Here is a 23,496-nt window from a genome sequence, read left to right as displayed (position 1 = left end):
GGGTTTATGGTAATAGCATTTTTCCAAAACCCCCCAAAATATAGATGAAACATTTTTTTTTAAAGGATGGAATTTTTTAAAAAATCCATATTTTCTTCACCTCGTAACTCCTTATGTCCTGGAGGGCCTAAAAAAATTATGCGTTTAGATTATTGAAAGCTTTCATGGCTTATTTCAGTATTTTGTTTCCTTTGGGCTCTTCAGGTCTGTATAGTTGTATTTTAAGAATCCCATTCTAGCTGTGCTTTGAGTCTTTTGCTGTGATCTCTCTGGATGATGCTGGATATAATGTCCTATTCAGAGATGAGTTATATTTGGGCCCATGGTTCAAATTTGCAGAGTTACAGTTGCAGCTAGAAAAAATTATTTGTCCTCAATGTTATTCCTTTGATAATAACAGTACCCTGGTTTTGGCAAGTTTGTTTTGTATTGGATCCTATTCGCCTTTTATTATTTTGTGTCAGGCCCAAGCCCTTTGTCTTTTTAGCTAGTAATAACATCACGATCTAGGTAGGAACTCTGCCAGGTTACAGTTAATCCGTTCATCTGTTTTATAATAGTCTTTGAACTGTTTAGAATTTGTGTCTGTAACCAGGGAGTTCATACTCTGATGTGTGGAAAAACGAGAGTGCGTTTTTTTCTCCTACTGGTGGTTAACTATCCTTTCTTTGTCATTTTAGTGTGCAAATCAGATAGGTAAGCTCATTCTTAGAGCATGAACGACATCAACATTAAAACTTGCAGGATAGATTAAACCATCTATCATAGATGCTTATAAATTATCTACTGGAAAATATTTTTTCTCAAGATAAAAATGGATCTTGGGAAAGTTTTAATGAGGGAATTTTTAGTTTTATGAATTAAAGACTTGAGCAAAGTTGAAACTTGAATTAGCCAGTTAAGGTAAAGTTCTAAAGGAGCAGCTGAATGGGAATGTAGCCCATGCTACATATAAGTTAACTAATACTAGAATTACTGGTTTACTATAGCTTAGAGACCTTTGATAACTGGGTTCTCTTTCTAGCATACTAACTATCAACCAGTACTCTAGAATTGTTAAACGGGATGGACTTGGTTTGGGAGTGTTTTGAAAACCAATGAAAACAAAACATCACAAGTATTATGGGACTTCAGGGCTAGGGATCAAAACTGTGGTTTGATGTGGTTGTAGAGGGTAGTATTTTTTTTAATAAAATTTATATAACAGTGTTAGCTAATGGGCTTTCCTTTGGTAGGGGGGCACTTTATAGTATGAATTAGGAATTCATACTTTTAGCAATGTATTTGACAGCTTGGAAGAGTGGTAGGTGGCAAGACTTAGAGTGATTCAAGGTCACATTCACCTTGATGTAGGTTACAAAAAATTAAATTCCTGCATATTTTTCCATAGAGCAAGCACTTCATAATTAAAATTTTATTTGCTAGTTTAGTTACAGTTTGGTGATTTTTCCCTTTGTATAATGTCCCCTGATTGTGACCATGAATTCATCTTTAAAATTCATCTTTGAGGGCAGCCCCGGTGGCATAGCGGTTTAGTGCTGCCTGCAGCTCAGGGCATGATCCTGGAGACTGGGATCAAGTCCCGCGTCGGGCTCCCTGCATGGAGCCTGCTTCTCCCTCTGCCTGTCTGCCCCTCTCTCTCTCTCTGTCTCTCATGAATAAATAAATAAAATCTTAAAAAAAAAATTTAAAAAAATAAAATTCATCTTTGAATTTAGTATCTTGGCCTGAGGGAAAGACCCCTTACTGGCTTAGGGAGAAGAGTAGGTAATTACATAGAAAAATAAAATCAGTCATTTGATCTTAATTATCATAGCATTTAATTTGTGCTCTGCATTGTTGGATTACTTCATTTGCATGTAATATCTTATAATCACCGCTGAATCACTGAGCAGCAATTCAGGAAAATCATTACTTAGAAAAGTATATGTTTAATGAAGCAAAGTCTATCATGGATCTTTTCTGTGTGTGCCTGGCATAACCTTTCATATACTCATATGATCATTTCCTTAAAAGGAAGATTGTCTTCCCTTTACTGAAACTGTCCATTCGTATCACAGTTTATATTTTGCATATGCACGTATGTGCAGAATTGCACATCAGAAAGGAGGATATATAACAGAAGTAGCTGTTGTCTCCTGGGAAGTTCTTTTTTTTGTAGCCCAGTAATTGCTAATTTAAAAAATGAGAAAAGCGGGATCCCTGGGTGGCGCAGCGGTTTGGCGCCTGCCTTTGGCCCAGGGCGCGATCCTGGGACCCGGGATCGAATCCCACGTCGGGCTCCTGGTGCATGGAGCCTGCTTCTCCCTCTGCCTATGTCTCTGCCTCTCTCTCTCTCTCTCTGTGTGACTATCATAAATAAATAAAAATAAAAAAAATAAAAATAAAGGCAAGTAAAACCCTTAGATTCTTTTAGGTTTTCTTCTCCACCCTTTTTAATGCATGCGTGGCTTGAACTTTGGTGGAAATAGAGTCAATTTTGTCTTGAGAGTTTAGTCCAGCCTAATACCAGATAAGATAGAGTGACAGATCTGCATATAAAACACATTTCTCACTGAGAGGACATTCTACCATTCCTATGTATTTGCTGTTAATGGGACTGAATTATAATTTTCCTCCTTAGGGAGAGTAATTTGTTTAAGCTTTTTGTTGATCAGTTCTTTTACATTCAGCTTATTTCTTTATATTTAAAATGTGTCTCTTGAGGACAGCATATATAATAGGGTCCCTCTGGACTGTAATTCTTCATATATATCTATTTGTAGAATGCTGTTGAATCTTGGTTTTTTGTTTGGTTTTTAAGTAATATTACAATCTCTGTCTTTTAGTTGGGGGTGTTTAGTCCATTTTCACTTAATATATGGTTCTCTTTAAGTTGATCATCTTACTATTTATCTTTTATTAATCCCCTGCTTTTTGTTCCTTTGTTCTTTTTCCTGCTGCCTTTGTGTTAATTCAGAAAAATTTTTAATCTTTCCTTTATTGATTTCTTGCCTTATACCTCTTTTTTGTTTGTGTGTGTGTTTTCAGGAATTGCTCTAGGGTTAACAGTGTGTCTTTAACATACACAAAGTCAGTATTGTACATGTTCACTTTGCATGCTTCACCTTGGGGAAGTAATTGTTTTACAAATCTTTTTAGCTGGGGCAGCCCTGGTGGCACAGCAGTTTGGCCGCCGCCTGCAGCCTGGGTGTGATCCTGGAGACCCAGGATCGAGTCCCACATCGGGCTCCCTGCATATGGAGCCTGTTTCTCCCTCTGCCTGTGTCTCTGCCTCTCTCTCTCTCTGTCTATGAATAAATAAATAAAATCTTAAAAAACAAACAAACAAATCTTTTTAGCTACCACTACTTTTCATCATTATTTTCTGATCACTGTTCTTTCCGTTTTGGAAGCTTAACAGGAAGTTCCCTGTATATGTAACAATGAAATGAATAGAATCAAAGTCAGAAAAGACAATTCTAGTCCCTGAGAAAAAGTATGTCTGAACTAAAGTGGGAGAGAACTCAAGTACACTCCCATCTCTTGCTTTTTTAGGACTTAAATTCTTGAATAGGGAAGAAGACTATGAACTGCTATTTCTAAATTCTTAGTAAGTGGTACTGTCTTCCATAGTATTCCCTATTTAATTAAGGTTGTCTCATGGTAATAGATCTTCCATCAAGAGGTTGTGTTAGTCATGAAACTCTTGGCTCCTCTCCTAACTCACGCTTCTGTACTCTGCTTAGTGATGCTGGGACTTGGGCTCTACACCAGGGGTAGTAAACCATTTCTGCAAAGTAATGCATATATGTCAATATACATTAATATGTGATAATATATATTAATGATGTATATACATGTGTATATACACACACATATAAAGCTTAGTAAATATTTTAGGCTTTGTAAGCGACATATGGTCTCTATTGCATATTCTTTTTCTCCCCCACAACTCTTTAAAAATATAGACTATTCTTAGCTCATACTCCATACAAATAATGAGCTGCCAGCTGGGTTGCAGTATGCCAACCAACTCCTGGTCTACACAGTTGTTTTCTGCCTACTGCCTTCCTTCTGCTAATAGAGGACATTAGAGAATATTAAAAGGCCTGAGTAGTGAGAAAGGACATGAGCTTTCCCGTTTTATTCTCTACTCATCTCATCATCTGAACTGCATGCTTTTTTTTCCCTTTTTCTTTTTTTTTTACTCTGGCATTGGGAACTGGGTCCAATTTTTAGTTGTTTTTTCACATCCCTGAAACCAACCATATCACAATCTGCGAGAGAGCAGAACTAACTGGCTAGCACTTCCTTCTCAGAGGTCTGGCTCGCATCTCTGCAGAGCCCTTTTCTGGGCTTGTACATTCTAAAGCCTCACTTCTTCCCAGTTCTTTCTTGGTTTTGGCTCAATGTTTCCATTTTGCCCTTTCAAACCTTTAATATATATCTCACCAGTTCACTTTATTAAATTAGCCTTATTGAAATACCTGTGATTTGTTTTCCTGATTGCACTCTACCATTAAAGTTGTACATGTGAGCTTCTGGAAACTAACGACAGGGGAGAATCATCTGAGAACTAATTAGAGTTGTCAGAAATATATAGTTTGAATATTGTCAGGCTCTTCATTGTAAGAGCAGTTAGTAAACTTCTAGGTTTGAAAACTTTTGGAGAGGATTAAATGATTTGTGTCTTTACAATGTCACATCTAAACTTTTCCCTTCCTAAATCCATTTTTTTAAAAAAGATTTTATTTATTCATGAGAGACACAGAGACACAGAAACATAGGCAGAGGGAGAAGCAGGCTTCCTTTGGGGAGCCTGATACAAGACTCAATCCTAGGACCCCGGAATCAAGCCCTGAGCCAAAGGCATACGCTCAACCACTGAGCCACTTAGTCCCTCCTAAGTCCATTTTAAGTGTTAAGGTTCTCTAACTTGTAGGTATAGGAGTTTTTTATGAGTTGTAGACTGTAGAAGGTAGATTATTTAATAGTAATTTTCTTGTAGGTTTATTATCTCTGTGGATTATTTTTAAGGTTTACTCTTTCCCTTTTGGCTTAAAACTGTAGTCATTACTCTCTCTCTCTCTCTTCCCCCCAGTGGGCATTTTATGTCTTACTTAATACTATGCATTTAATTTTAAGGTCATACTTTTAATATATTACAAGCTTTAATCTGAAAGCCTGCATTTAGATCCTTGTCACAGGATAAATGAAGTGGTTCTAATTTTTAATACCCTTCTTTGTTTTTTCTTCAGGACACAGCCAGTGTGAAGTCTTCCAGTAGTTTGGAACCCAATCTTTTTTGTGATGAAGAAATTCCCATCAAGTCTGAAGAGGTGGTCACTCACATGTGGACAGCGCCTTCATTCTGTGCAGAACATGCTTATTCTTCTGCTTCTAAGAGTTGTTCTCAAGGTATTACCCTTTAAAACAGTGTGGAGAAGATAGACCTGAAACCAGTGAGGAAAAAAATGGTATTTATTAAGACTATGAATCCTTTAAAATTTATTTTTATTTTTTAAAAGATTATTTATTTTAAAGAGAGGGAGGGGTAGAGGGAGAGAATCTCAAGCAGACCTTATGCCGAGGGCAGAGCCTGACATGGGGCTTGATATCATGACCTGAGCCAAAATCCAGAGTTGGTTGCTTAACTGACTCAGCCATCCAGGCACCCCAGACTATGAGTCCCTCTTAAATGAACATCCTGGCTATGAAATGCTAGGAAAACCTGAAAATGCAATTTTGATTAGGAATAGCTAAGTCCCTATGTGCATTTCATGTTACTAGGTGGTAATCTGAAAAAACTTAGGTGGAATTATTGCATCCTAATGAGAAGAACTTCAGAGGCCCTCTAGTCCCATCTCTTCATTTTTATAAAATCTCTACGTGTTCATTACCAGTTGTTGAGAAACTACTGCTTTTTAAGAATATTCATTCTGTTCAGGAAAGCTTTGAGTGTTAGAGACTTCTTCCTTTCCTTGGTAGGAAATTGCTCCTGTATGTCCACTTTCCTTTTCCCTAGTGAAAATACATCACACTGCTTTAGGTCACACCTCTGGGAATTAAAGGGTATTTCTCTTTTCATAGGAAAATTCAACATCTTAAGGAATAGCATATTACCATTGGTTTATTAGGAGGGTAGTGACCTCCCATGTGCTTAATCTCTGGTGCCCTCTAAAATGGAGAGAAGAGGGATTAAGAGATTATTTTTCTTTCTCCTACAGCATAAAGAACTAGTAAGGAACCAGTTTTTTACTCTAACCGATTTTTTAGAGTGGGCATTAGAGTTCTAGATCTTTTTGTTTTATACTTTTTGAAGATTTCATTCTCACTTTCACATGGATGCAGTGAGTTCAAATATCTAAAGTAAGTATTGGGGGCGGGAATTAAGTATTGGAAGAGGAGGGACCATTTCCCTAAATACTTACTCTGGAAACATTACATTTTTTCCATAGTTTTCATTTTTTGTTTTGTCTTATATTTTATTGGAAAGGTTCTAGCACCCCCAGGAAACAACCCCGAAAGAGTCCTTTGGTGCCCCGAAGTTTGGAACCTCCAGTGTTGGAGTTGTCACCTGGAGCTAAAACCCAGCTGGAAGAACTTATGATGGTTGGAGATCTCCTAGAAGTATCTCTGGATGAGACTCAACACATATGGCGGATTTTGCAGGCCACACACCCACCCTCTGAAGACAGATTCCTGCATATCATGGAGGCAAGGATTTAAAGCTTACTAAAACAGTGCTTTTAACATTTTTTAGAAGGCCATGGTTCTTTGGGGTACCACAAGTCCCAGGATGGGGAAGGCTGAGTGGGTGGTACTGTGGCTGTCCTCCTTTTCCATTAAGCCAAATGTAGTTCTGCTTTATGGCCTTCTTTATTGCGATTTTATGTAATAGTGGGGAAAAACCCAAATGCCGTTTCCACTAAAAAGAAAGACGGGGAGGTGCCTGGGTGACTCAGTTAAGTATCTGCCTTTGGTTCAGGTCATGATCTCTCAGGGTCCTGGGATGGAGCCCTTGTGTCAGACTCCCTGCTCAGCTAGGAGTCTGCTTCTCCCTTTCCCTTTGCCACTCCCCCCTGCTCATGCTCGTTCTCTCTCTCTCTCTCTTTTTTTAAGATTTTATTTATTCATGATAGTCACACATAGAGAGAGAGAGAGGCAGAGACATAGGCAGAGGGAGAAGCAGGCTCCATGATGCAGGGAGCCCGAAGTGGGATTCGATCCTGGGTCTCCAGGATCGCACCCTGGGCCAAAGGCAGGTGCTAAACCGCTACGCCACCCAGGGATCCCTCTCTCTCTTTCTTAAATAAATCTATGTGTCTATCTTAATAAAATAAAAATAAAAATAAATGAGGATACCGAAAACTACCAGTTCTTCTCCTAAGGAAGGACAAACTTCTTAGCCCAGACTCCCACTGTTGAAAACCCAGAAAGAGAAGGCAGAAGAAAATACAGTGGTTTAAAAAAAAAAAAAAAGAAGAAGCAAGGGAAGGATTAAACAGAAGAAGGTTGTGGGGAGAGAGAGTCTACATTCATATATTAATACTTACATAGCTGTTTGTAGTTTGGCTTTTTTTTTTGTTTGTGGTTTTTTTTTTTTTTTTTTTTTTAAGATTTTATTTGTGTGTGAGAGAGACAGAGACATGAGCAGGGGGAGGAGGCAGAGGGAGAGGAGAAGCAGGCTCCCCGCTTAGCAGGGAGCACTATGCAATGCTGGGCTCCATCTCAGGACCCCAGGATCAAGACCTGAGTGGAAGGCAGACACTTAACCGACTGAGCCACCCAGGTGCCCCTAGCATTTTGCAGTTTGTACAATGTTTTCATATCCATGATCTCACTCAATCCTTACCATAATCATGAAGAGGAGACAGGAAAGGATAGACATATTTCTACATATGAAGAAAATTAAGGGGCAGAGAGCTGGAAACTTGCCTAGGTCACATATTTGGTAAAAACAGACCTGGATTCCAACTCTGGCATTTGAGTCCTAGCATTCATTTCTCTCTTACTCTTCCATTATTTATTTCCATACAATAGAATGGTACAATGTCACCAGCACTTGACACAGATACACTTGGCAGATGATAGTTTTTGGTTTGGAATTCAGATCAAAGGTAGCCTGATTTAGATAGTGTTTTTCAAAATATAAAGTGTTTTCTTCACATCCATTGTCTCATCTGATCCTCTTTATTTTACGTGGAAGCAAACACAAAGTATTGAAAGGATAAATACAGAGTTCAGAATGTGATAGACTTAAAACATTTATAATACAGTGTTCTGCTGCGTTCTGCACTTTCATAGGTTCTTGTCAAAGATTTTCCAGTCTCAAATATGACACAAAATTCTCAAGTGGTATTTCTTAAATATTTATGTTTTTCAGTATTTCTTTCTCTATTCCTCATTCTTCCTGTTGTTAGACAAACTATTAAAATTTTTAAATGCTGGGTCATGGGTGACTCAGTTGGTTAAGTGTCTGATTTTCGGTTTTGGCTCAGCTCGTGATCCTCAGGGTTGTGGGATCGAGCCTTGTGTTGGGCTCCACACTTAATGGGAATCTGCTTGAGAGTCTCTTCTCCCTCTGCCACTTCCCCCACTCGTGTCCACACGCATGCTGTCTCTCTGTCAATTTCAATTTAAAATTTCAAATAAGGGCAACCCTGGTGGCATAGCGGTTTTAGCGCCTCCTGCAGCCTGGGTGTGATCCTGGAGACCCGGGATTGAGTCCCACATCAGGCTTCCTGCATGGAGCCTGTTTCTCTCTCTGTCTGTGTCTCTGCCTCTCTGTCTGTGTGTCTCTATGAATAAATAAACAAAATTTTAAAAAATAAAATAAAATAAAATAGAATTTCAAATAAATTTTAAAAAAATCTTTTTTAAAGATTTTATTTTTTATTTATTCATGAGATATCCAGAGAGAGAGACACAGAGACACAGGCAGAGGAGAACCAGGCTCCATGCATGAAGCCCGATGCCCACATTGATCCCAGGACCCCGGGATCATGCCCTAAGCCAAAGGCAGATGCTCAACCGTTGAGCCACCCTGACATTCTCCCCAAAAATAAATTTTTAAAATGTTTATTACATTGGCATATAAAAGAAGTTAGAACAATACTAGAAAATTGAAAAGAAAAATAAGAGATTTTTGTTTTGTTTTGTTTGCTTTGTCATATCAACTGTTTTCTAGCCCTTGCCAAAATCATTGAATGTCTTTTGTAATCAGATCATGGATACAGTTTTGTTTTGCCAACAATTTTAATAACTTCTTAGCCATCAGGAATTTATTGTGAGTTAATAAAGAATTGTAGTAGAGGTAAATGAAGACCAATAAAGTTATTAGATAGTTCAGCGTACATTTATTACTTTTAGCTTTGTGTGTATGTTTTATCTTAGTTAAACATAGGTGCTACCCACTATACTAATATATGCTGACAGTGGTCTTTTTTCTCTAGTAAGTGAAAGTCACATGTTTTATACAGGCTTTATTTTCTACCATTGAGTTGATTTCATTTAATATTATATTTGCTTTCTTACAATGTTTTTAAAATATCTTTAGAACATTTATTGTGGTATAATGTACCCAATATAAAATTTACCATTTTAAGTATACAATTCAGTTGTGTTAATTGCATTTACAGTGTTACACAGCTATTGCTGCTCTCCATTTCCAGAACTTTTAAATCATCCCAAACAGAACCTCTGTACCCAATAAACAATAAGCCCTATTTCCTCCTCCTGTCAGCCCCCAGTAACTTCTACTCTACTTTCTGTCCGTATGAGGTTTGTCTATTCAGTATACTTCCTATAAGAGAATAAAGCTGTTTTTAAATGTCTTGCTTTAAATTTATTTCTATTTTTATCTTATTGAAGGATGACAGCATGGAAGAGAAACCATTAAAAATAAAAGGAAAAGACTCTTCAGAGAAGAAACGGAAACGGAAGCTAGAAAAAGTAGAACAGCTTTTTGGAGAAGGAAAACAGAAGTCCAAGGAGTTAAAGAAAATGGATAAACCTAAAAAGAAGAAATTAAAACTAAGTGCAGAAAAATCAAAGGAGCTGAATAAACTGGCCAAGAAACTGGCAAAAGAAGAAGAGAGAAAGAAAAAGAAGGAGAAGGCTGCTGCAGCCAAAGTTGACCTTGTGAAAGAGACTACTGAGAAGAAGAGAGAGAAGAAGGTGCTGGACATCCCCTCAAAGTACGACTGGTCTGGAGCAGAGGAGTCCGATGACGAAAATGCTGTGTGTGCAGCACAGAACTGCCAGCGGCCCTGCAAGGACAAGGTGAGCTCTAACTGTATACACCCCCATGTGAGAGAGGACAAGGAGCAGCAGTCACGAGACAGAAGCTTGATATAATGAGAATTTGGTTTTGATTCCAGGATTTGGGCTTTCAGCAGAATATGTTTCCTACAGTTTCTATAAACTGTTGTGAATTATAAGGCTCTTAGGTCAGTGTGCTTAATGGAATAAATGTGCTTTAAAAATCATGTACTTTGTGAACATAATGAGAGCAGAGCAGAGAGAAGCTGTGTGAAACCCTGGGTAGCCGTGCATTTCATGTATGGTTGGTGTAGCAGGTTTCAGTGTAGTCTCTTAGTCCTTTTGTCTTCCCTGTAGGGTGACTCAGGGAACTAAGTACCTTGTCCGTTAGTCACAGTGGCCTAAAAACGTTCTGGGCCAGTATTTTAAGAGCTCTGGCAAATCATGTTAAGATTTTTGTCATAAAGACCTAAAACCAAAGGGCTCTATCTTCCCCTTTGGTCTGTGTCTTACCTGTGCTGAGGCCTATATTCACTCTTCTGTGTGGAATAGATTTTTTCAAATACCTTGCAAAAAATAAGATTTTTTTTAAAAATCTTTAAAGATACATTTAAAGATACATTTAAAAAAAAATTTTCAGCCCTAAATTTTAAGTGTAATAATTACATGATGCCATTCCTTAGGTAACACTGACACTAATGAACTTCTGAGAAAGATGGATGGACTTTATGAAAAATCCCAGTTCATTCAGTGATTGGGGACATTTGTTATGGTTCCCATCAAGATTATTAGTAAATTCATAGTTTTAATTTTATTATGCTCATTGTACCACTTGATATTTAAAACTTTAATACCTCCCCAATTTGATTTTATGAACAGAATAAATATAACTGCATCATTATTCCCTTACTTCCCTCCTCAGTCAAATACTTGTTAGAGCTTGAAGAGGTCACCTTGTCCAGGCTCTTCATTTTACAAATGATGAAACCAGGACTCAGTGAAGATAAATGATGTGACCAAAGTCACAGAGCTAAGTAGTGCAAAGCCAAAAGTAGAACTGTGGTTTCCTGGCTCCCAGACCAGGTTTTCTCCACTAATAACCCCACCCCACCGATAATTAAGATGTAAGTACAAAAATACATTCCAAAACTAAATGACACTTACATTAAAATAATACTTATTAAATATTTCCCACTCATTTTTGGAAAATGAATATATTTTGGTAAGACACAATATCCCGTAGCCTAACCTTCCAAGGACAATACCTACATATTTTAGTGTGTCTCCTTCTGGTCCTTTTTCCAGATAGTTTATTTTATATCATGTCGTACCATCTCTACTTACTTTTGTATCTTTACTGATTACGTAAATATGTTTCTATTTTTAAACATTTTAAAGCATTTTAGTAGCTACATTATATATGTGTATTTTTCTTTCATTTGGAATTCTCATCTGAATTTGTTCATTAAAGAGGTTGATGAAAGGTTAACTATTTCTCTTTGGGTACTGAAGTATTGGCAGAAACTTCTCCCTTTGTTTCTCATTTAACTGATTTTATGGCAGTTTCAGGACTGGCAATAAGAAGTGGTGTTTCTTTTTCAAGCTTTCCTATCATCTTTTCTACAGTGTTTATATCCATCATGAACCTTTTGCTTTCTCTTTTTTAACCTTTTCACTTAATAATCTTTCTCTTCTCTACTCAGTATTTTAAATACGTCTGAGCTCATCTATTATCTTCCTGTAGCATATAAATACTACAGCAGGTTTTTTCTCATCTGCTGTAAAATTGTTAAATTAACACATGCCCTACTTACTCCTAGGGTTATGAGAATAGGAGAAGATAATTTTTTTAAAATTTTTTTTTCAATTTTTATTTATTTATGATAGTCACAGAGAGGGGGGGGGGTGCAGAGACATAGGCAGAGGGGGAAGCAGGCTCCATGCACCGGGAGCCCGACGTGAGATTCGATCCTGGGTCTCCAGGATCGCGCCCTGGGCAAAAGGCAGGCGCTAAACCGCTGCGCCACCCAGGGATACCAGGAGAAGATAATTTGTATGAAAGCACTTGCTAAATAAAATGCAGAGTAAATGTTAATATATGATGGTAATTTTTAAGTCAGCCCTAAGATTTGCTCCTAACATTAAAGTTTGTTTTTTTTTTTTTAAATCTCGAAAGTTACCTTAATAGAACAAAGGGAAAGTTAGCTGAACATTCAGAAAGAATGTCTGTTTCAAACTGTTAAAACACACACAAGAAGTGAGGAAGGTGTGCCTTAACCTGTCATCAACTTATAAAAGAAACAGTAAACAGTATAACAGAAACAGTAAATGTATTTTGATAATGTGTTTAATTTTAAACAGAAATTATATTGTAAACACTTTGCCCATCGTTACTGTTCTGCAATATTTCTGGTTCTCCAAGTTTGTTCTCAAGCACTAAAAAAAGGTATATATCTTTAGCTGCTTTGTAAAGAATCTTACAACTTTCTCAATTTGGAGTGTAGTATTTAAGACACATCTTCAGAACAAAATGATAAGAAAAGAATTTTTTAGAGGAGTCTGTATGTTCTTTATGCAGCAAAAAATACCTTCTAGGGTTCAATCATATTTAAGTGTTGTTTTTCTAAGTGTTGTTTTCTAAAAGTAATTTACTATTACTTTTCTCCCAAAATGTACAGATTGAGAAAACTTTTTTTTTTTTTTAAGATTTTATTTATTTATTCATGAGAGACAGAGGCAGAGACACAGGCAGAGGGAGAAGCAGGCTCCATGCAGGGAGCCTGACTTGGGGACTTGATCCCAGGTCTCCAGGATCACACCTCGGGCTGCAGGGGGCGCTAAACCGCTGCGCACCCCCCCCCCCCCCCCCCCCCCCCCCCCCCCCCGGGCTGCCCAGATTGAGAAACTTTGAAGAGTTACTTAAACATACCTAGACTCAATTTCAGGATGTTTTAGAAAGAGAAAAATATTATCCAGAATAATGTTGTAGAGGGTTTCCAATAAAACTGTCTCTTCCATCGTTATCAAATTAACTTCAAGGTGAAATTAATTTAAAAAGCAATAATGAAGAAAAAATAAAATAATAATTGTTTTCAGAAAATTACTTTTAAGGTTCAGAATCTTTTTCTCCCTGAGATCTGCCCCTTTCATTAAATCTTACTGGTACCAAGAGTAAAACAAGTTAACCTGAAGGAGCAAATTCTTTTTTTTTTTTTTAAAGATTTTATTTATTTATTCATGAGAGACACACAGAGAAAGGCAGAGACATAGGCAGAGGGAGAAGCAGGCTCCTCCTCATAGGGAGTCTGATGCAGGACTCGATCCCCAGACCCAGGATCACACCCTGAGCCAAAGGGAGATGTTCAACCGCTGAGCCACTCAGGCGTCCCAAAGGAGCAAATTCTTTCTTTAAAACTTTTTTTTTTTTTTTTAAGATTTTGTTTATTTATTCTTGAGAGAGAGAGGCAGAGACACAGGAGGAGGGAGAAGCAGGCTCCATGCCGGGAGCGCGACGTGGGACTCGATCCCGGACCTCCAGGATCACGCCCTGGGCCGAAGGCGGCACTAAACTGCCGAGCCACCCGGGCTGCCCCAGCAAATTCTTTCAATCTAACATTTAAGTAACATTTGCTTTCTGTAGTAGAATATAATCATCTTATTTATGAAAATAAGACTTTTTTTCCTTTACTCTTTTACCTAACTTTTCCTTTGGGCCTTTTCCTTACCCATTACTGTTTCCATAAGAAGTTTGGGATGGTAAATAGAGATTAAGTTTATAAACCTTTGTCTCTTACTATTTGTTAGTCATTCTGACTTTAAAAGATTTTCATGGGGTGTTGTCTTAGTCACAGTATTTGCATTATTGGTTCATATCTCTTTCTAAAAGCATAGATAATCAAAAGTTGTATTACCCTGAATGTGTGTGTAAATTATTGTGATGTGGAGATAGGGTAACCAACTGTTGTAATTTGCCTGGACTTTGCTAATTTTAGCACTGAAATTCCTGTGTCTTGGGGAAACTTCAATATTGGGCTGGCTAGGAGGGTTGGTCACTTAAATGTCGAGAGCACCAAAAAAATACAAGGATTTTGAACATTGTTATATTGTACTCCATTGAGTAAATTGTTTTAATTTTTCAAATCTGGTTTTTGCAAGGAACCTTGGTAGAGATTGAATGCCAAAATCACAAAAGCTCAGTGCGGGGACTAAGCTAAGAATATCACGAAATCTCCAGGCTTTGTTTTTTTCCTAGTGCAGTAATATGCTCTGGGAAGTGAACAAGATGAAATATGCAAAATATTTTTTAGGGTAAATATGAAACCATATTGCAAAACATAAATATCAAACTAACACTATTTCTTGTATTTAATATATTTCTCTTTTAAAATTTCCCCAAATCCAACTATTAACCTATTTGTACTATACTTTTGAATCTCTTATCTGCTAACATTTGAACAGCTCATAGCTATCAAGTTTTTCAGTAATTATTTTTGTGATAAGTAGATTTCTTGAAAATGATGAAAGGGGAAGGGAAGGGTCTATTAGAACTTAATATGCAATTAACCAAATGGTATGTTCCTGAGTCTTCAGAGTACTACATAGTCTATTGCCCCTGTGTCAAAATCATCAGTGGATTCAGTTGACATTCCAAACTTTAGTTTACTTAATGATCCATTGGGCCTTTTCAAACAAGTAGCACTGGGTTTGGATTGTAAGTACATGAATGTGATAAAAAGATTGTAGTAAGGGAAAGACTGTTTTTTCTCTGCTAGATTGTTGGGATAAATTGTTAAATAATCTGTAGGCTGGGATAGAATCTGTGTACTGCTGAATACCTCAAGAAAAGTTTTTTTGGAATGGTGGGAGAGTTAGGCTTAGGAATGGATCTCTAGCCAAAATCACAAAAGAGAACATATCTTCCTTACTTGAGAGATACTGGTAGATTTAATTTGGGGAAACCTGGAAGCCAGAGAGTATAGTGCAGAGTTTGATTTTAAGAAACATGGTATCACTTTTCTTGGAGCAAATACTAGTGAATTGGGAACTTTCTTATCCTGTGGATTAGTATGAAGATGAGATGAGATTAAGAGGGTTGGAGGTAGGAATAGAGTTGTCTGTTGGTTCAGGGTGGCATCATAAACAGCGTAATATCTCAAATTCGGGCAGCTAGAAGAAACAGATCATCTTCCACATTGTCCCTACTAGCTCCAAATAGCTAAAGCACTTACTGTCAGATTAGCACTTTGTAAATCTTCATGGCTGCAGTATGTGTATTTTTAGTCTGTTGCTCAGAAGTCATTTATCTCCCCTTTCTGTTTTTTCATGTACTAGTTTGCTGCAATAGGAACATTTTGATCAATTTTCTATATTACACAGCTTCAGAAGCTAAATAGAAACAATTACAGAAACAAAACCACAATTTGTTTTAGGAAGGAATTGTTAAATTGCTCTGAATTTCCTAGCAAGTAGCATCACAGAGTGCCAGGGATGATTAAATTCAGAATATCTGACTGAAAAAGTAGGCTTCTGGTTTGTACACCCAAGATACTCTGAATCTGTATACAGATTTGGGATGGATCTCAGCTACACTTTTAACAAATGCAACAAGTAATTCTATCTTAGGGTCTACACATTTTGAGAAGCAGTGCTGCAGACAGTTATTTCAAGGTGCATAATGGTTTTTGTGTAAGGTAGAATAATGAGTAGAGCCATGAAACTGTGATCTTAAAAAATGCCTCCAGTATCCTAGGCAGAGAATTAGCTGCCTTTCATTTGTTCCTCTAAATAATCCTGTAAACAAGATGTTATCTCCATTTTACAGATGAGGAAATTAAGCCTTAATGAGATTAAATTATTGGCCTCAAATTAGGAACAATGGAAGCAGAAAGATTATTTTGACAAATTATTTTTCCCACACTGTATCACAACCCTAAAACCACTAACATGAGTATCATTGTTTTGATAATTCTTACAGTACTTGGAAACTAATTTTGGAAAGTACTCATTTTCCCTGAAACTCATTTACCTAGCCAAAACCTCCTTCCTCTGTTCTTTCTCATAAGCTGTACTGAGGTACCTATTTGATCCTTTCATACCTCTTTCTTGGCTCTAAAAACTGGCATTTTCAGTAAGTTGCCAGTGAGATGATCCACTTTGTACTGGGGAGAGGAAGAATAGCTTTTAATCCTAAAGGTTCTCATCTGCCATGACATCAGCTATAAAAACTACCACTGTCACCCTCCAAATACAAAAGGCCCAAATCGCCTTATTGTTAACTTTAGGCCCAAGGCTTAAAGTCACCAAATTACAGTCATTTTCTAGCCTCCTATAATCACAATATTCTCTGGAGGGTCAAAGTTTGCCTGGCATCTGCCACTGACCTATCAAGTTATACAGACTTTAATTTGAAACCCCAGAGTGATCTATTGACCTGTGACTTTGACTGTTTTTAATTGGTTAATTTGTAAGATTTGACCTCTGATATTTGCTAACTTTTTATAGGGAGTTGTATTTGTAACGGAAGAAGAGAAGAATAAAAAATATTAGTTTTAAAAGTGGCCTATGTGACTGCTTTTCTAAAAAGGTATTTAATGCTCTTAGTACTTTGGCTTATCTCTTTGAAATAAAGCTAATACACAGGATTGCCTTCACATTGTTGTATTCTTCCTTTCTTGATTGATAATTGCATTGTCTTAGAGCCTAGAAATTGTTAATATTAGCTAAAACTACTTGGCTGCTCTATTAGAAGTTCCTTTTTGTCAAGTTTTTCTCAAACATGTTTCTGCCTCAAAAGGAGCCCCGGGTAATTATGAGGTAATGGAGTACCTAAGAGGCCCAATTTTGTGGACATATTATGGTAAAATAGAATTTGGGGATTTTAACTTCCCAGTTTCTGTCTTTAAAAAGTAGTCCCATAAGAAGTCATTGTCTGTCTCTGGACATCCCAATTATCTGCTATCATTTAAGCCAAGAAAGCTTTTTGGTTTGCTTTTTTTCTAGGCTTAATGTTTATGTAACCTAAACATTCCCCAATCTTGTCTCCTACAGGTAGACTGGGTACAATGTGATGGTGGCTGTGATGAGTGGTTTCATCAAGTTTGTGTGGGTGTATCTCCAGAAATGGCTGAAAATGAAGATTACATCTGTATAAACTGTGCAAAGAAGCAAGGGCCAGATAGCCCAGGTCAAGCACCACCTCCTTCCTTCATAATGAGCTACAAACTACCAATGGAGGATCTTAAGGAGACCAGTTAGCAGTTGCTGGGTTAGTTTGGGACATGGGGGGAAATGGACCACATTGAGATCTTAGTCATCGAGTGGTTTAGATCCACTCAGAATGTTGCTTCCAAAGACGAATGGCCTTCAGAGAAAGTCCTTTTAGCTGACTTCCTCTTTGCATGGACTGTGTAACCTACATTCTCTTCAACACATCTATGCAGAGGGTGTCTTTGGTACAGCAGCCAGTATTTCAATTTATGTCTCCTCTGAGTATGGTTTGTTACTTTACGGCCAGACATTTGATTGAGCTCTAGAGTGGCTGTTGGCATTAATACATTGGTATGCTAGCAGGGCATGTAGGATGTGGCTTGTGGCCAGTTGATATTAGTTAGAGGTTTACAACCTAGGGGTGGTACCATCTGGAGGTGCTGACTACTTGGCTCTCCTTAGGACAGTTGGAGAGGAGTGAGAGTATACTCTCCTTCCACTGGTACCTGGCATATAATGCCCTACAGATACTCCTGTTAGTCATGGGACAGGAGCAGAGTCTAGATCCCAGCTACTTGTGTGTGTTTGTACCAAGAAGAAAACCCCAAGTGAGAGGCAGATCACCTTATCTTCCTAAGGAGGAGTATGTCATCTAGTTCAGAAATCTGACTAGATTGGATTCTGGAAAGAAGAGCTTTTCTTATTTCAAGGCAAGGAGCCTTTTTTTTTTTTTTTTTTTTTTTTTGGCTTTGAGAAGTCTTGCTGTCTTGGGTCAGCATTTTAGAGACAAGCAGGTACATGGATCCAGGCTCCTGCAAAAGAAGAGAAGACAAGTCAGAATGTTTTACTGAGACACAGTGATGCATGCTTTTCGGGGGAACCTTCATTCACAAGTATACCAGATACCACCAGGCTTCAGGCATGGCCATGAGCAAGACCAGCAAATAACAGCTTTTTGCCTTGCAGCCCTGACCCCAATGTCTGCTGTTTCCAACTCTGGCAATTTCTGATTGTGGCCCACAGCTCATGCTGTTGAATAACACCATGGCTTCATCAGAGAATGTGGGGTTGTAGCACCTCTGGGTGATAAAGTTGTTTTAGTAAATCCATTTTTAAAAAAAGAAAAAAGGACTTGTTTTTACTTTTTTCTAAATGTCTCTGACTACTGACTGTTCTATAAATAGATTATTTTTCCTTTTTTAATATACACATATGGATATATAAATATATATATTTACTGTTACCAGCAGCATATGACAGAGTTTCAGCATCAAAAATCTATTTGGGGGCTTGCTTTCTCTTTTTTGCTTTTTAATAAAGAAACCCCATTCCTTCCTTGTAGTATACAAGGAGTTAGCCTTCATTCTCCATCCTAGCCTGACCAGATTTTCCATGTTGTTTTGTTCAAATAGATAATTATATGTCCTTTGTGTGTTGGAACTTGTCCCTGTCTTTTGGGAAACTTGGTCTTACTATTTCTGTGGTGGCTGTTTTGTTTTGTTTTTGTATGTGAATGTTTGAAACTATGGTGCTGTGTCCACTTTCCTCCTATTGTGTTCTTTATTCTTGTTAAGGTGTTAGGTAAGCTGTATGGAAATGTTTATTAGAAGGGGACTAATTATTTTTAAAGGACAAAAAAAAAACCTAAAAGTAGTGTTTGGTCTTCACTATTCTGTGTCCCTTATTTTGGTTAAAAATCTGTGGTTTGACTTAATTCATCAGTTTTCTTTTTCAAAGGGAGGAGCGAGGTGGGCCTAGAGAACAGTTTATTATCTCCTTTTCCCTTTATGCCCCAATCTCTTTTGAAGAAATGTCTTCTAGTAACTAGAAGTGAAATGTACTGTCCAGTTACAGTTTGAGTGGGTATGAGATTTAACTCAAAAGGCATCTTACTTAAAAAAAAAAAAAAAAAAAAAAAAGGCAAAAGCTTTCCTATAAAACCCAGTTTCCATAAATGCTTTCTGTATGGTTCAGACTACCTAATTTTTAGTCATTCTTCCCTTAATATTATAAAACATTTTTAGTGTTTTGACCTGTTAAGAGGTTCATAAGCGTCGCTGTGCATGATCTCATCTTAAGTGTGTATATGATTTAAGATTTCAGTGGATATTGCAAGGTAACTATCAACCAATTTCATAAGTTTTCATTTTGCCAATCTATATAAAGAAACTCATATTTAGTTAAGAATTTCATCTGGTTGATGTTATAAAAGGAGGCACAATATTTTTTGTCTTTTCATCTTCTCTGTAAAGATCTTCAGATACTTGTGGGTTAAAAATTGAATGCAGTTCTAAGTGATGGCTGCCTGGGTGGAATACATTTTTTAAATATTTTATTATTTCTTCCTAGTCACCCATTAACTTTATTCAGCCATCAGTGGAAGGGCATGAAGATGCTGAGAAAGATGGCTAAGGTACTCTGCTTCCTAGAGTATGGTGGATGAATATAGGTGACTGTTTAGGGAATCACTCATGTCCTTAATATGGTATTTTACCTGCTGGAGATGTGAGAGAGAGAGAGACGCAAGGCACTCTCCAGCCATGAGTAGCTCCCTGTTTACCTTCTGGTATTTTGAAACTTAAATTGTTTAATTGATACTATGGGCTTTTCTGTATTTATTTGAAAGTCACAGAGGATTTGGTCTGACTTGACCATAGATTTAGACCAAGGCTGAGAAGAACAGATAAGAGAAATTAGTTTAAAAAAAAAAAGAGAAAGAAAAATGAACATAAACAAGGTTATAATTTTGGAATTAATGAACTAAGATTCATCTATTTAAAGATATGCTGGTGTTCTGATATAATATAAAACATTGTTTTCAGTTAGAGGGAATTACTTCCAACTTACTCCATTTTTCAATGTTGTAATATTTCATATTAAAACTTGATTTAAAATGTTCCTTTACCCTTCTCTCCACAGTTGTACATTTCCACCATTGGTATTTTAACTTCTGTGTTCACTCTGTCAAAAGTATTTCTTACTACCTTCATCGTAACTGTGTTGGGGAAAGTTATAGAAAGAAAAATGAAAAAATGCTATCTATGTAGGTCTTTAATATTCTCAAAGGGTAGGTCATTGGAACTATGCAAATTCCCAAGTTTACAACTATAGCATTAGAGTTCACTTTCTTGTTGGCAGAAGAGGGGACATTTTCTTCCCACAAATGTTTATTTTACTTCCTGATAGTTATTGCAACAGAGCCATGTTGAGATTTAGATGCTAAAGCTCCCTTCCTGAGTTACTGCAAACAACCTTTGCACTGCATGATTAAAATTTGTGCCTCAATAAAATTACAAATTACTGTATGTCATGCTTTGAATAATTGAAAAGATAAGCATTAAATCTGTGATCACCTACCATGTACTTATTTAAGAATCCCAAGTCCTAGCAAAGGCTAACACACCTGTAAGATTAGATTAATTTTACCTGTGCTTCACTTCTGTTCTTCTCTGCTTTTGTCTTTGGTGTCCGAGAAATGTCAATTTGTTCTTAATTTTAAGATTCTGGATGCAGTTCAATGCACGTAAAAGAAACTCCCTGCTTGTCAATATTTGAATTCTGTAGTACATTTGTGTGACTATCAGCCAGTACTTAAAACAGGAGGATGGAAGGAGAAATTGAGAAAGCCCTTCTTTCAAAGGATGGGACTATCTACTTTTTAAAGGAGAAAATGACCATTTTGAGTAGGATTTAAAAACTGTAAATTGTGGAAGAATTAAGCTGTTAAAGTCCCACATATAATTAGGTTCAATAAAAGTTTACATATGGAACTAGCTTCATATGTGTGTAAAAAAGTTGCTTTTGCAGTAGGTCTGTTAAGTATAAGTTTTTAAAAGCAAACAACTGATTTGTCTTTTACTTTTTGAACCCTCCCCCCTTTTACAATTAAAGCATATCATTACTTCTTTGGATATGGATGTGCCAAGTGATAGTCACAACACAAGAAAGAAAGAAGGAATGGGATGTGACTATATTTTGGAATTGCAGTCTTCTCTTGGCCTGGATCATATCCAGTCACCACTATGCAATGAATGATGTGCACTGGGAAAGGAGATGCCGGGTTCAGATGTAGTCTGCTTATTCTTACTTTTGCAATACTCCAAGATGTCTGAACAGGAATGCCTTTTGTAAACCTCAAGACCCTCTATTGATTATTCTCTTACATATTTATTTACTTGTCAGTGAAACACTTAAATATAATATGGACTCTAATTTACCAGGGTTTTTGGTGGTGCCTTATGAAAAGTATAACTTGATTTCGTGTTTTTTGAGCATGTTTTCCATTTCTTTTGTTTTCTGAAAGAATATTAGATATGGTTATTTGCATTACATCTAAAAAAATAAAGTTGTGTATGTGTGCTCAGGTTCCCCCCTACTCCGTCATTTACATTGGTGGCAACTCTACATGGTAACCAAGTAAAGGTAAATTTTGGTAATGAGTATTGATGATCCTGAGGAAAACTGGCAAGTATACAAGAGCCACTTTTAACTTGTGCCAAAGCAGTTTCTAATATTGCAATTTCTCTCTATAAAATAAAATACTGGCCTCAAATAATTTGATCAGTGGTGTGTTTAGCCTGTTACTGGGAAGAATGTTTTCAGAAAATGTGAAGTGGAAGATTCTCGAAGATCTTACCTGTCCTATTTTCAGCAAGAGTCCAGTGATGACCAACAGACATTGCCCCACCTTTGATTCTTGAGCAATTTGTTCCTTGCAGCAAACTAGCAATAGCAGGGAAAATGAGGAAATACTTTATTTTGGTCTCCTGATGCTTAAATCTAGTTCAAACTGCAACTTCAGAGAAATAAATAGCGTTTTTTTTCCTTCATTGTCAACGTTACCAGGTCATGCAGTGTTGCTGAAAATGTTAAGGTTCTGCTTTTAGTGAAATTGGCCTCAAATATGAAGTATGTGATTGCATGTGTGTGTGTGTGTGTGTGTGTGTGAGAGAGAGAGAGAGAGAGAGGAAAATTGGTGGGAAGAAGGAGGGGAAAAAATCTCTAAACTTGGAAAATGTTTTTCTTGCCAACCCAAAGACTCCTGAAATTCCATACAGTGACAAGGTCTGTTTAAAAATTGTATGGAATCCTCCCAGTTTAGCAAGTATTTCATGAGGCTTGGCATTGTGATTGATAGGAATAAATTGAAGATCCAGAATCTTAGACATTGCCATTAATTGGGAAGTCACACATGATGCAAGGAGAGAAAATAGAAGACAGAAAAATACTGTATTATAGGAATATACTTAGAATGATTTTGGAATTTCTTGATTCTTTTCACCTACTTGTTCTTTAAAACTCTGTTTCTACACTACTTTAGTGGGAAGGAAGATTTTCTTTTTTTAAGATTTTATTTATTCATGAGAGACATAGAGGGAAAAGTAGGCTCCCTGCGGGGACTCTGTCCCAGGACCCCTAGATCACAACCTGAGCCAAAGGCAGACACTCAACCTCTGAGCCACCCAGGTGCCCTCAAAGAAAGATTTAATTAATATTTCCATATGGTAAAGTTCTGTGAAATTTCTTTACCAAAAATTTTCCCTAAGTTTGTCTTTGGAGCTAGGTTGTATCTCTTGCTAATGGGAAAAAAAGCACCACATAAAGTCTCGAAAATGACTTGGTGGATCCAGCTTATAACCAGCTAAACCTTATATCAGAATCCTGATGAGTTTCCAGGAATATTGGGATGAAGTCAGAATTGTCTGCAGTTGGGCAGCCCAGGTGGCTCAGCGGTTTGGCGCCTGCCTTTGGCCCAGGGCGTGATCCTGGAGTCCCAGGATCAAGTCCCACATCGGGCTTCCTGCATGGAGCCTGCCTCTCTCTGCGTCTCTCATGAATAAATAAATAAAATCTTTAAAAAAAAAATGTTTAAAAAAAATTGTAGTTTACATAAACAAACAAATGGACAAAATTTTTAAAAACCCAGATGAGGATTTTAGGATTACATAAGGTAAAGAATATAGAAATCAAATAAATAATTGGTTTTAGCTCTGTATATGACCATATATATATATATTTTGAGACTGTTTCCTACCATGTAAGGGT

The 23,496-nt window shown here is 37.1% G+C and overlaps 1 protein-coding gene across 7 annotated transcripts in view; it reads left to right on the top strand.

Annotated features, from left to right (window-relative positions):
• Positions 1-23,496, top strand: part of KDM5A (lysine demethylase 5A) — a 110,439-nt gene that overhangs the window by 67,833 nt on the left and 19,110 nt on the right. For 3 of the 7 annotated variants that reach the window (XM_072766254.1, XM_072766256.1, XM_072766258.1), the window contains exons 25-27: positions 5,241-5,400; positions 6,479-6,699; positions 9,856-10,266. In XM_072766254.1, coding sequence (XP_072622355.1) covers positions 5,241-5,400; positions 6,479-6,699; positions 9,856-10,266 — 792 coding nt within the window. Of the gene's footprint in view, positions 1-5,240; positions 5,401-6,478; positions 6,700-9,855; positions 10,267-13,679; positions 13,804-16,746; positions 16,829-17,292; positions 22,007-23,496 lie in introns of those variants that run through there. The other 4 variants (XR_012002995.1, XM_072766253.1, XM_072766255.1 and 1 more) reach the window with 3 other exon arrangements.

The sequence above is a fragment of the Vulpes vulpes genome, chromosome 8 (assembly GCF_048418805.1).
Source record: "Vulpes vulpes isolate BD-2025 chromosome 8, VulVul3, whole genome shotgun sequence".
Classification (NCBI taxonomy): Eukaryota; Metazoa; Chordata; class Mammalia; order Carnivora; family Canidae; genus Vulpes; species Vulpes vulpes.
Note: the sequence above shows the minus strand (reverse complement) of the source record. Positions and strands in the feature narration are given on the sequence as shown.